General features: G+C 45.1%; 1 protein-coding gene across 2 annotated transcripts in view; it reads left to right on the forward strand.

Annotated features, from left to right (window-relative positions):
• SLC9A8 (solute carrier family 9 member A8) overlaps positions 1-14,208 on the forward strand; it is an 85,298-nt gene that overhangs the window by 54,960 nt on the left and 16,130 nt on the right. For both annotated transcript variants that reach the window (XM_003932560.4, XM_010343112.3), the window contains exons 9-10: positions 4,300-4,438; positions 6,080-6,185. In XM_003932560.4, coding sequence (XP_003932609.1) covers positions 4,300-4,438; positions 6,080-6,185 — 245 coding nt within the window. The remainder of the gene's footprint in view (positions 1-4,299; positions 4,439-6,079; positions 6,186-14,208) is intronic.

The following is a 14,208-nucleotide window of genomic DNA, read 5'->3' on the forward strand; positions in this document are numbered from 1 at the left end:
CTCTACTAAAAATACAAAAATTAGCCAGGTGTGTTGGCAGGTCCCTGTAATATCCCAGCTACTTGGGAGGCTGATGTAGGAGAATCACTTGAACCTGGGAGGCAGAAGTTGCAGTGAGTCGAGATCACACCACTACACCCCAGCCTGGGCAACAGAGTGAGACTGTCTCAAAAAAAAAAAAAGAAAAAGAAAAAGAAAAACCCAAGATCGCCTATGATAACAGTTCCCACAGTTAGATCTGTGGACCACGCATGTGTAGTTTCCAGCCGCCGCCTCCACCAGCAGCACTGCCACTGCTGAGACAGAAGCTGGCTTGAGAATCAGCCTCACGAACTCTCCAGCCACGGCTGGTCATCTGCCGTCAGCATTTGTCGAGGGACCTGTATATGCCAGAGACTGCTGACAGCCAGGTGGATTTGACGAACTCGGTCCGTGACAGGCAAAAGATGCCCATAGAGAATTGAACATGGTGTCTTAAGCACTAGGGGGCTCCGTGACCAGACCACAAAGGATATGAGGAAGGCTTCTCAGAAGGAATGTCTTGTCAGCCAGCCCTGGGAGGCTCATTTTCAGACCGAAGAGAGAGAAAAGAGGCATGTCAGACTACTCCCCTGCCTTTTTTTCTTTTTGGTAGCATAAAAGAAAAATGAGCTCCCGGGAACTGCTGTCACCTTTCCCTGGTTATCAGGTAGAATCACATCTGGTTTTGAAGAGGTATACTTCATAAACGATCATCTCCAAAGCAAGCTGACACATTTATCTTTGCGACTGAATATGCAAATAAATTACCCCCTTTTTAATGTTGCTACCTTCATGAGTGCCGGAAAGCAAATGTCCTGTTTCTTCAGTAACTTGCATTAAGTCATTTTCAGCTTTGAATTGTTGCTATGACAGTGTATTCTTACAGTCACTGCTGTAGAGGAAACCTTTTGTTTTCTCCAGCTACAGCTTAGGCTCATGAAATGGACCCTGAAGCATTACTCACTTTTATTCTTTAAGGTATGAGAAACATGACCTTAAGAAACAAAATTAGGCCGGGTGCGGTGGCTCACACCTGTAATCCCAGCACTTTGGGAGGCCGAGGCGGGTGGATCACGAGGTCGAGAGATCGAGACCATCCTGGTCAACATGGTGAAACCCCGTCTCTACTAAAAATACAAAAAATTAGCTGGGCATGGTGGCACGTGCCTGTAATCCCAGCTACTCAGGAGGCTGAGGCAGGAGAATTGCCTGAACCCGGGAGGCGGAGGTTGCGGTGAGCCGAGATCGCGCCATTGCACTCCAGCCTGGGTAACAAGAGCGAAACTCCGTCTCCAAAAAAAAAAAAAAAAAAAAATTAGAAAAGTACAAGGCCAGAAAGAGTCCAGATTCTACTTACATTACCTGGGGTTCACAAACCAGTGGCCCAGCCCTGGAACTGCTGTTAACCCTTTGTGTGACCTTACCCAGTGACTCACTGTCTCTGGGCCTTAGGCTTCTCTGTATTAAAAGAAAGCAGTGAAACCAGCCTGGGTACCCGCTGTGGTAGTGATGTGAGCTGAGGCTGGGCACTGTGTATGTATGGCCTGCAGGCCCATTTTTGGGAACTGTGGGTGATCATGGCCTTCAAAAGCACTTTTCTGAGATGAGCCCTTGTTGGCTGCCACATTCCTCAAGGTGAGATGTTTACCTGTGATCTGCTAGGAAGAAGTGGGATTAGGGAGATTGTGTGTTCAGGTGAGTCTGGCAAGCTTTCATGTGAAGAAAGTTAGATTTCTTTTTTGCAAGACTCCTCAGAACCTTTATTATGTTATTTTGTGCTGTGAATCTCCTCAAAAGGCTTTCTGAAGTTGTTTGACCAAGCTACCTTTTCATCTTATTCTGCTTTAAAATTATACCAATCCTGGGGCCTGGCGTGGTGGTTCACATCTGTAATCCCAGCACTTTGGGAGGCCAAGGCAGGTGATCATTTGAGGTTAGGAGTTCCATACCAGCCTGGTCAACATGATGAAATCCTGTCTTTACTAAAAATACAAAAAAATTAGTCTGGTGTGGTGGTATGCATCTGTAATCCTGCTACTTGGGAGGCTGACGCAGGAGAATCGCTTGAACCCCAGAGGCAGGGGTTGCAGTGATCCAAGATCATGCCACTGCACTCCAGCCTGGGCAACAGAGCGAGACTCTATCTCAAAAATAAATAAATAAAATGATACCAATTCGTGACATGGTGATTAATGAAGCTGAATGTTACTGTTGACTATTCTTTCATTTACTGAGTCAACAAAAAGGTATTGACTGTCTTCTGTGCGAGGCTCTGCTTTAAGCCCTGGACATAAGGCAGCAAACGAGATAGACTTAGGCTTCGTCGTCATGGAATGAGGCACTACAGTTTCGAAGGCTGTGAAGGAGAAGTCAGGCACCATGACAACCTTTAAATGGGCAGGCCTGTGTGAAGGGGTCAGGGCAGGTGTCCCTAAGGGAGTGGCACTGACCCTGAGTTCTGAGGGATGAATAGGGAGTTAGTTGGGGAGGGAAAGGTGAATGGTGACTACCTGGGAGGTGCCAGTGACAGTGTGGTCCAGGTGTTTAGATTTGGGGAGGAGGAGGTTATGGTCAGAGGGGTATGGCAGGTGGGAGCCAGATCAAACTAAAACTAGGCTTCCTGATGACATGGGGAAACTGAGTTCTGAACAGGCTGGCAACCTGATCAGGTGTGCCTTTGAAAAGGATCAGTTAGGGCCTGTAATTCTAGCACTTTCGGAGGTTTTGATGGATGGATCACTTGAGCCCAGGAGTTCAAGACCAGCCTTGAACCCCACCTCTACAGAAAATACAAAAACTAGCTGGCTGTGGTGATGTGTGCCTGTGGTCTCTGCTACTCTGGGGCTGAGGTGGGAGGATCACTTGAGGCAAAGGTTGCAGTGAGCTGAGATCACACCCACTGCACTTCAGCCTAGATGACAGAGTGAGACCCTGTCTCATAAAAGGGGAGGAGGGGAATCATTTAGGCCACTGAGTGGAAAACAGCGTTGGTCTGTAGGAAGACAAGGATGTCTAGAGAGAGACAGTGAGGCTTATCCCTGGGAGTAAAGGGTAGTAGGGGATGGATCTGAGAGACAGGAGGAGGATATTTAATGAGAATAATTCCATGTTAATGGTGTAATGGTTTTCCCTTTGAGGACAAGACCAACAATTGGATTTAATCTGACATTTTCCTTTGTTCTATTACAGTGAAAGGAAAGTTCCTTCATTTCTTCCTCCCTTATGCCTCCTAAATCTTTCCTCTCAGCCTGAAATCTCGGACATTTCTTCTCTGGGTAGCTCCATTCTAATCTAACTTCTTGCCATAGCCCAAATTTTAGGTTTTATCACAGGATTTCTGTACTGAAATCCTTCCTATTGACTCTCCAGGCCTTCAGGCTGAAATACCAACGCCTTCCCAGGGCCCTGTTCCTCTGCCACTGCTCTCACCTTGTCCTGCCACTGTACCTCCCACCCCCGCCCCCGCCCCCGCCCCCGTTTTAGCTGCACTAATCTCGAACTTGAAAGTTCCCACAATGGGCTGCATATGGATGGGCTCCCTTCCTTTGCACATGACGTTTCCTCAGGGGGTGCCTTCTCCCATTTCTTCACCTGAGCAAGTCGTCTTTATCCGGAATCTAAACCCAGCCTCCCCTTTTTTGGGGGACAGAGTCGCTCTGTTGCCCAGGCTGGAGTATAGTGGTGTGATCTCTGCTCACTGCAACCTCTGTCTCACAGGTTCAAGTGATTCTCCTGCCTCAGCCTCCTGAGTAGCTGGGATTACAGGCATGTGATGCAACACCTGGTTAATTTTTGTATTTTTAGTAGAGACAGGGTTTCACCATGTTGGCCAGGCTGATCTAAACTCCTGGCTTCAAGTGATCCACCCACCTCAGCCTCCTAAAGTGCTGAGATTACAGGTGTGAGCCACCGAACCTGGCATCAGCCCACATTTTCTCAAGCACCTTCCTTGAGCCTGGCCGGTCTGAGTCAGGTACCTACCCATCCTTCGTTTTACAGCCCTCTGCTCTTCCTGCAGATTGTTCTTAGTGCTCATCGTGTTTTTCTCCCTCATTAGCTTGGGGGGAGGAGCTCTTTAAGGGCAGCAACTTTGCTCTCATCTCTGAACCCCAGAAAATAACACAGCACCTGGGACAAAGGTGAACAATAAATGGCTAACTGAATAAATAATGGTATGATTGAATGAATAAGGGAATAAGCAAGAAATAAGTTTTAAGTTAATTTCTAAGAACTTTTTGTATATAACATTTTAACTTTCTGTTTTCTTTCATTTCCTAGCACAGCTGAAGGTTTAACAAGGAAAAATATGTCAGATGTCAGTGGGTGGCAAACATTTTTACAAGCCCTTGACTACTTCCTCAAAATGTTCTTTGGCTCTGCAGCACTCGGCACTCTGACTGGCTTAATTTCTGCATTAATATCCTTTTAATGTGATGAACATGCAGGACTGAGATTATTCTTGATTATTCTATCTCTAGCCAGTTTCTCCTGTTTTTTAAGGGGGTCAATGTTAGATGAAGGTTTTGCTTAAAGAAGGATTTTTTGCTTCATTTTGTTTGAGAAACACTCTAACTCAGGAATTTTTAAATTTAACATGTGAAATTTAGGATATCAATTTTCAAAGTTTAAAAAACGTGTACACTGTTGGATATCAGATGTGATTTTGGGGTACCTCTCGGTTCCCAGGGTACGATAGCCACACTCGGATGATTTTCATTTTCTGCCGTCTCACTTCTCACATTTGGAAAATTGGAAATTAATTTTCTTTGAAAATATCAAATAGACCAGGTGCAGCGGCTCACACCTGTAATCCAGCACTTTGAGAGGCTAAGGCCAGGGGATTGCTTTCGCCCAGGGGTTCAAGACCAGTCTGAGCAATATAGTGAGACCTCATCTCTAAAAAATAAATAAAAATAAAATGTCAAATAGGGAAAATTTTTATCCCACTGAAAGTGTTTATCCATAAGGACTGGAAATGGGGGCTCTTGAAGTGTGTTCCATGGAGTTACTTGCACTGATTTTGTTGTTTAACAACCAATACGCTTTTCCAGCTGAAGCAGGAAAGAGGCTTGTTAAGGCCAATGACACCTTTATTGCTGTAGAAATTTCATTATGTTTAAAATAGAAACAGGCAGACCACTTGGGGGCGCGCCTAAGCCTACATCTCAGGGAGATGGCCACCTGCCCCTCCTCCACGAGCAGTTTGTTTCACAGATGGCCGGAAGAGACTCTTGCCTGTTACAGGCATGTTTTTCTGCCATCCTGTTGAATTTTCCCATCAGCTCCTTTGTCCAGAAGTCTAAAGGCTCTATTGAGTTGGCTAACAGCTTCTCATATTGTACCAATAAACAGAATGAAACAGAAAACTTTTTCCAGTTCAGTGTTTTCCTCCATATTTATCTTTTCCTTTAAAAAAAAACAAAAAGTATCAAAATGAAGTGTCGCAGATGGGTACTGTAAGCACCAGTATAGGCATTATGAACAATATTTGAATATATAGAAGGCTCTCTCCTTTCACAAGGGCATGAGTTTGGAAATCTCCAGGAACAGGAAAGACTGTTTCAACAGGGCCTTGAACCCCAGTTTGAACAGCGATTCACACTAGTTGTCTTTGACTCAAAACTGATGGGGAAAGTGACATGGGTAGCGTTAGTGATCTCATCTGATGTTGGAAGAGTGGCGGTGGCGCGGCCCTGTGGAACCTGGCCGAGTGAGCTATCCTTGGCATGTCTGTAGCGCCAGCTTCACCCCATGGCCTGGCACATCCTCAGCCCTCTAAGTCAGCGTTTTTAAATGAGTTGACGTAGGTTGATTTTCATTTTCTGCCACCATTTATCTCCAAAATTAGTGTTTTGTCAGATTCCCTTTCTTATAGTAACAGTTTCCCTACAAAGGAAAAAATCCGTAATGACAAATTTTCAGTTGTAACCTTGGGATGTTGCAAAATCTTCTGTATCTGTTGTTTACTTCATGTGTTTGGAAAGCTGCAGTTTTGTGACTTCTCCACATCTCCCGTCAACTCTCCCTCGATTCTTCTTCCTTGACAGTTGTCATTTACGTGCTGAAGCATATTGACTTGAGGAAAACGCCTTCCTTGGAATTTGGCATGATGATCATTTTTGCTTATCTGCCTTATGGGCTTGCAGAAGGAATCTCACTCTCAGGTAAGTGACAGAGACTCTGAAAGTGCTGTGATGATGGCACCTTGTCTTGTCCTGCCTGGTGAAAGAGGCTTTGTCAGCTGGGTCACTTTCAGTCACAAGAGACAGTCACAACTCAGAAGAGCTTAAGTAAAAGGGATCTGTTGGCTCCCTAGAAACACATCTGGTCTGGATGCAGTGGCTCACGCCTGTAATCCCAGCACTTTGGGAGGCCAAGGTGGGTGGATCACGAGGTCAGGAGATCAAGACCATCCTGGCCAACATGGTGAAACCCTGTCTCTACTAAAGGTACAAAAATTAGCTGGGTGTGGTGGCAGATGCCTGTAATCCCAGCAACTCAGAAGGCTGAAGCAGGAGAATTGCTTGAACCTGGGAGGTGGAGCTTGTAGTGAGCCAAGATCACACCACTGCACTCCAGCCTGGGCAACAGAGCAAGACTCCATTAAAAAAAAAAAAACCCAAAAAAAGCACATTTGGATTTAGGCCTGCCTGGATCCAGCGGCTCAAACAGTCACATTGGTGTCACAGTCACATTTCCTCTTAACCTGCCTTCTCCCATTTAGCCCATCAGTCCTATGAGGCTCCCTCAGAGGAGGGTAGCCTGTGGGAGGGAGGTACTGTGAAGGTCCTTATTTTACTGATGAGAAAACTGAGGTTGAATGAGATTAAATAAATTACCCAAAGTCACAGCCGGGATTGGTGGAATAATAATTTAAACTAGTTGTCTTTGAGTCAAGAACTAGTGCTTAGAACCCTCCTGTAATACAATTTTCTCCAAAACAAATCATCATAAACCATGTACTCAGTGCTACATAGAGGAAACAGCAAAGTATGGTGGTGGCATAATGTTGGAGTAGCCGTTTATTGGACACAGCAGTTTTGAGACTTTTTTTATGCTGTATTCGGGTTTTTTATGCTGCTACCACCCCTGTGGAGTAGGTACTAGCAGCTTGTCATTAGCCCAGAGCTGCATTGCACAGGCAGTGGTGGCAGTGAGATTGAAAGCCAGACGTTGGAGCCCCATAGACTTTTCCCTGCACCCCATTGGAGGAGGGCATGCAGCTCCCAGCAGCAGAGATGACTCTGATGTGGCCCTAGAAGATGATGCTCACCAGCTGGGGGAGGGGTAACCACTCACAGAGTAAGGGTCTCTGAGCAGTGACCTTGTAGTCAGTCAGCAGCCCCTGTTTGCAAGGCTTGGCTTAGTTGGGCTTTCTGCCCGCAAGTGGCAGTCAAGCTTGTGCCCGCAGTTCGTTGCATTGTAAGGATGTTGACCTGAAAATGGAGCATGACTCACCCCTGTTCCTGTGTGAGGGGGCAGCCAGGTGGGAAGGGCTCTGCCCTGAAAGTCTGACCCCATCCTTTGAGTGAAGGCCCTTCAGAGCCCTTGTTCTGGAAAGGAGGTGCCATTGCAGGGATGTTTTGATCTGTGCCACAGGATGGCAGAGATTTTCTTTCCTATTAACTTTGTTGAGGTATAATTTACACGTAATACATGGACCTATTCTAAGTATACAGTTCCATAAATTTCGGCAAATTGCAGGCGTAACAACCCCCACAGTCGAGATATGGCGTATTCTGATCGCCTAGCATGGCTCCCCTGTGCCCTTCCAGTCAGTCCCCCGCCTGTCCTGACTCCTGGCACCCACTGATCTTTGCTGTCACTATAGTTTTGCCTGTTCCAGAGTGTCATTTAAGTGAAATCATGTGGTCTGTGTCTCCTCTCTTTGAGTTACTATAATGTTTTTGAGAGACACCCATGTTTTTGCATGTGTCAGTAGTTAATCATTCTTATTGCCCCACAGTTTATTATCTGTTCACTATTTGAAGGACATTTGGGGTTTTCCAGATTTGGGCTAAGAACACTGTGCGTATGTTTTCATTTGTCTTGGGTAAATACCTAAGATTAAAGCTGTTAGGTCATATGGTAAGTACATTTTTACTTTTTTAGAAACTGCCTAGTGTGTTTTGAAGTGACTATATCATTTTACATTCCCATCAGAATGTGTGAGAGTGTGCCAGTTGCTTCATATTGTCACCATACTTACTTAAATTTTAAAAAGTTCAGCTGTCCTGATAGGTGTGTAGCAACGGGATTTAGATGTGCCTTGGTGTGGTTCTTTTTATATTCTACTTGGGTTCATTGAGCTTCTTGGGTTTATAGTTTATAGCTTTCATCAGATTTGGTAAGCTTTTGCCCATTTCTTTATTAACATTTTTTTTGTTCCCCCTTCCCCTTCTCCTTGAGACTTCAATTTACTCTAATTATGAGAGGTAGCGTGTTATTGGCCCACAATATGCTTTGCCCTTTTTTTTTTTTCTGTCTTTTTTTCCCTACGTGCTTTATTTTTGTTGTTTTCTGTTGCTGTGTTTTCAAGGTCACTGATCTTTCCTTCTGCCATGTAGAATCTCTTCTAATCCTACCCAGTGTATTTCTAATTTGCATATTCTATAATTCATTGACGGAAGATCCCCTTTGGGTTATTTTCACTTCTTCCATTTCTCTCTTCATCATGTTCATGTTTTCCTCTATATTCTGGAGCTTATGAAACATAATAGCTGTTTTAATGTCCTTGTTTGCTAATTCCATCATCTCTGTCAATTCCAGGTCTGTTTTGTTGTTGATTTTTCTTGTGCTTATAGGTCACATTTTCTTGCTCTTTGCCAGTCATTGTGAACTTCATGTTGTTGAGTACAAGATTTTATTGTGTTCCTTTATGGAGTTCCAGACTTTTGTTTTTTAAAAAAAATATATAGGCCGGGCATGGTGGCTCACGCCTGTAATCCCAGCACTTGGGAGGCCGAGGCGGGCGAATCACCTTAGGTCGGGAGTTTGAGACCAGCCTGACCAACATGGAGAAACCCCGTCTCTACTAAAAACGCAAAATTAGCTGGGCTTGGTGGTGCATACCTATAATCTCAGCTACTTGGGAGGCTGAGGCAGGAGAATTGCATGAACCCAGGAGGCAGAGGTGGTGATGAGCTGAGATTGTGCCGTTGCACTCCAGCCTGGGCAACAAGAGCGAAACTCCATCTCAAAATAATAATAAATAATATATACGTATATATATATTTTGTTTCCTGTGTGTTATTTCTGGGCTTTTCTTGTGGCATATATCTAAGTCTCTTGACATCAGTGTAATCCTTTTTGAGGCTTACATTTAAACTTTGTTAGGGCAAGTGCAGAGTAGCAGCGCCCTAACTAAGGTGTCTCAGGTATTGTGAGCTCACTCCACTCTGGCTGGTGGAAACACAAACTATTCCCAGCCCCGTGTCAGCTTCTGGGATTCTTCAGCCTGCTGCTTTTTCATGGTTCTTTCCCTACCTCTTGTTTCATCCCACATACTTAGTGATCAGTATCAGTCAAAGACTCAAGGGGACTTTACAGTAGATGTCCAAGAGCTCTCTTTCTGTGCAGCTTCCCCTACCCAACATGACAGCCCCCCAGAGCCTCAACCTCAGGCAGTCAGCTCAGCCATGGGTCTGGGGAAAGAGTGGCCACCTTGTTTGTTTCCTTTATGGCCAGACCATACCCTATCTTTTGTCCCATGTCAGAAAATAGTTTTGTTTCGCATCTTGTATCAGGTTTTGTAGATATGTAGAGGAGGACAGTGTTCTGTGTAGCAGTAATTTCTTCAGACACAAAGGGGAAGGCCCAGTGATCTTTAGTGACTCCATTGACAGAATTCTCCTGCCCACAGTCACTTTCTGGAGTCACACGTTGGTGCTGCGTGAGCAGCACAAGGAGGAAGCAGAGTGGACTCGCCATTTTCAGGATTTTGTTTTTCATCACAAACCAGTTCACCAGGATAATTCCATCATGGTATCTGCCATGAGGTTCCCTTTCTTTAATGAATGTTGGCACTTACAAAAACATTACCTCTGAGTCATTTGACGCTAACCTACTTACTTTTACATCTGTTTTTCTAAATTGTTCCTCTACCCCCTTGAGATGATCATTGAATACCTGCTGGCAAAGATGTGTTTCATGCATCTGTTTGGAATCTGTGATTAAAACAAAGGAGTGTTTTTCTTACCTTCTTTTCAGAGTGGCAGTGTTTCCTGTTGATAGGGGTGTCATTTCCTTAGGGACCTTGTTCCATGCAGAGCAGTGCAAGCCAGGAACACCAGATCTGCCTCTGGGTAAGGGACCCTGCTCTGTCTGCACTTTGCATTTTGGTTGCTTGCCACGCCGAGAGGGGCAGGATGGCCCTGTGTGGTGTGTAGACCCTCACGCTGTACTCTGTGAGCACAGGTGGAAAGGATGGCGTGTGTGCTGCCTTCTGCTTCCTTTTTGTGCTCCCCTTTTCCTATCACAAAGGACTGATCTCAGGTGGCTCCCAAGACCACAAAGCAGGACATTTTCCTCCTAGGAAGTGGGAATTATTTACCTAAATCCGCATGTAGGGAACACAGTTGTTAAGGACTGGGGCTGGAAAACAGACAGACTTGGATTTGAACCCCAGCTCCACCTCTTATTGGCTGCGTAACCTCAGACAACAGACTTAACCATCCCGTGCTCTACTTCCTCATCTAAAATAGACAAGTAAAAGGGCCAGCCTAATGCCTTTGCTGAGAATGAATGAAAGTGATGCAAGTGACAGTCCTGATGGGGCATCTGTGCCACTGCTGGGGTGGCCATAAGTCCTGGTTTGCTCTGAGACCCCCAGTTTTGCTGTTGTCTCAACATGATGAATGAATAATATCCCCTTTTATTCTAAAAAATGTCCTGGTATCCACAGCAAATCAAATAGTCTCCCTAATTATTACTCAGCAAGCGTTAGCTATTCTCAGAATATTCATTCTAATTATATCCATGTTAACTGTTTTTATTGTTCAGTCAAGCCAGTTTTGAGGGCCACTTTGGCCTCTGACACTAAAGATTCAGAGATGAATAGACCCCACTTAGGCAGAGCAGTTAGCAAACACTGGGCTTACAGGGGATGGGACAGCGACACTCTGTCAAGGTGAGTCAGAGGAGGGGACTTTGGGCTTGAAGGATGAGTTTGCAAGATTAATCATGACATAACGCGTTCTTAAGATATTGGCATGAAGTTGGCCAAAGATGGAATGTACACTGCAGTGCTCTTATGCATTGATATCTAAGGAATTCCATTGCAGCACTGCTTGGGAGAGAAAAATTGGAAGGAACTAAATGTTCATCAGTAATGGAAAAGATTAAATTCCAGTCCATTTGCACTTTGGAGTCCTGTGCAGTCACTTCAGAAATGAACTTGAGCTGTTTGTACCACCCATGGAAAGAATTTGACATAGTGTTAAATTTTTTTAAAGTAATTTGAAAACTCAATTTCTTTCTTTCCTTTTTTTTTTTTTTTTTTTTTTTCAGACAGAGTCTTGTTCTGTTGCCAGGCACCAGGCTGGAGTGCAGTGGCACAATCTCGGCTCACCGCAATCTCCGCCTCCCAGGTTCAAGCAATTCTCCTGCCTCAGCCTCCTGAGTAGCCGGGACTACAGGTGCGCGCCACACCCAGCTAATTTTTGTATTTTTTAGTAGAGACAGGTTTTCACCGTGTTGGCCAGGATAGTTTCGATCTCTTGACCTCATGATCTGCCTGCCTCGGCCTCCCGAAGTGCTGGGATTATAGGCGTGAGCCACTGCACCCGGCCGAAAAAATCAATTTCTTACCCATTCAAGAAATATCTATTAAATGCCCACCCTATGCTGAGAACTATCCTTGCTACACTGGGGCTACGGTAATAAACAATACAAGATCAGGTTCCTTTTCCTGCAGAAGAAAGCCAGAATGTAAGCAATCCCATACAACAATTCCAGGTGGCAAGAAATGACAAGAAGAGAAATCAAATCCATGTGGCAGAGAGTGGCATGCGGTAGAGGATGTACTGGGGTTTAGGCAGCCAGGGAGGTCTCTCCTGGAGGTGGCCCTGGAGCCTGGACCTGTGTGGTGACAGGAGCCAGCCCAGAGATGCTCTAGGGAAGGAGGTTCTGGCAGCAGGAACTGCAGGAGCCAAGGGTCTGAAGATAGATGTGTGGGAGTGTGGCACACTCCGGGAAGAGAAGGAACACCATTGTGGCCAGAACAGAGCAGGCAAGGACACTGCCTCGCAGGCTCAGTAGGCCTGGGCAGGAGCTGGGGTTCTGTTAGAGGCACCATGACAAGAGAGTTGGAAGCCCTTGAAAAAAATCACTCTGCTGGTAATAGGCACCATATATGTGATAGGATCCTGTTTATTACTTTATTTTAATTGTATTTTTTGAGACAGGATCATGCTCTGTTGGCCAGGCTAGAGCGCAGTGACACAATCACAACTCACTGCAGCCTTGATCTCCCCAGGCTTAGGTGATCCTTCCATCTCAGCCTCCTGAGTAGCTGGCACTACAGGCACGTGCCACCACACCGACTAGTTTTGTTTTGTTTTGTTTTCATAGAGATACATATAATTTATTCTATCTTATTTAAATAAAAATTAATTTAAGAAAATAGTATTCTATATATGAAAGGCCAGGTACCATTATTGAGATGGCATGAAATAGAAACTAAAGTAAGGATTGGGATGCACCCGGAATTAGTATATCTTGGCAGCTTGATGACTTTTTAAAACAATCTCAGCCTCCTTACATGATATAGAGACCCCTTTTCTGCTGCCTACACAGGGAGATACTGAGAAGAAACCTGAGTTCCCCAGGAGCGACTGAGGGCAGCGGACAAATGTTGAGGCTCCAATCCTGCGTAAACACCGAATGCTGGAGATGTTCTCATTCAGGGCTTTGAAGAAAAGACGCATTACTTTTTAAATAACAGTAGTACATGATTATGGGAAAATTCATTGTTAAGGAAATATATTTCAAAAGTCCATCAAAATCCAAACATTTGGCCTGGTATAGTGACTCACACCTGTAATACCAGCACTTTGGGAGGCTGAGGCAGGTGGATTGCCTGAGCTCAGGAGTTTGAGACTAGTCTGGGCAGCATAGTAAACCTCATCTCTACAAAAATACAAAAAAATTAGCCAGGTGTGTTGATGTGTGCCTGTGATCCCAGCTATTTGGGAGGCTGAGGTGGGAGGATTGCTTGAGCCCAGGAGGTGGAGGTGCAATGAGCTGAGATCACACCATATATTCCAGCCTGGGTGATAGAGTGAAATTCTGTCTCAAAAAAACAAAAAAAAAAACCACACATTCTCCATACACAGATTCTTAGACTTTTCTGCCCCCCAGAGTGGTTCACTTGCCCCTGTTATACAGTCCTCCCTCAGCATCCACAGAGGATCAGCTCTAGGTTGCCCCACAGATAGAAAAACGATGCAGTTGGCCAGCATGGTGGCTCACGTCTATAATACCAGCACTTCGGGGAGGGCGAGCCAGGCGGATCACCTGAAATCAAGAGTTTGAGACCAGCATGGCCAACATGGTGAAACCTCGTCTCTACTAAAAATATAAAAAATTAGCCAGGCAGGATAGTGTGTAGTATTCACAACTCCTCAGAAGGCTGAGGCAGGAGAATCGCGTGAACCTGGGAGGCGGAGGTTGCAGTGAGTCAAGATCGTACTATTGCACTCCAGCCTGGGCAACAAGAGCAAAACTCCGTTTCAAAAAAAAAAAGATGCAGTGCAGTGGGCCCTCCATACCCACGGGTTCCACATCTGCCAGTCCTATCCCTGGATGTCAGTTAATCCACACCTGTTTAGCTCTGGTACTGTGAAGAGGACTTTACATGGCTTCTTTTCACTTACCCACCTAACAGTTCTGTGAGGTACTATTAGTCCCACTGTACAGAAGAGAAAACCGAGGCTCTGATGGGGCACATGATGTGGCTCAAGATCACCCAGCTAGTAATGAGACTGCCAGAGGAAAGGGGCCCATGGTGTTTTTTCTGAAGCCTCTGGGAGGCCTCAGGTATTCATTTATATTCCTTTTTCTTTTTTTCTTTTTTTTTAAATTGTAATTTAGGTTTATATTCCTTTTTCTTAAAATGCCTAAAGCTCTAGGCCCCAGGGCCTTGCAGGAATCGTGAGATCCGAGTTGGGGATCGCACAGCAGGTGCAT

Source organism: Saimiri boliviensis, chromosome 9 (assembly GCF_048565385.1).
Source record: "Saimiri boliviensis isolate mSaiBol1 chromosome 9, mSaiBol1.pri, whole genome shotgun sequence".
Lineage (NCBI taxonomy): Eukaryota > Metazoa > Chordata > Mammalia > Primates > Cebidae > Saimiri > Saimiri boliviensis.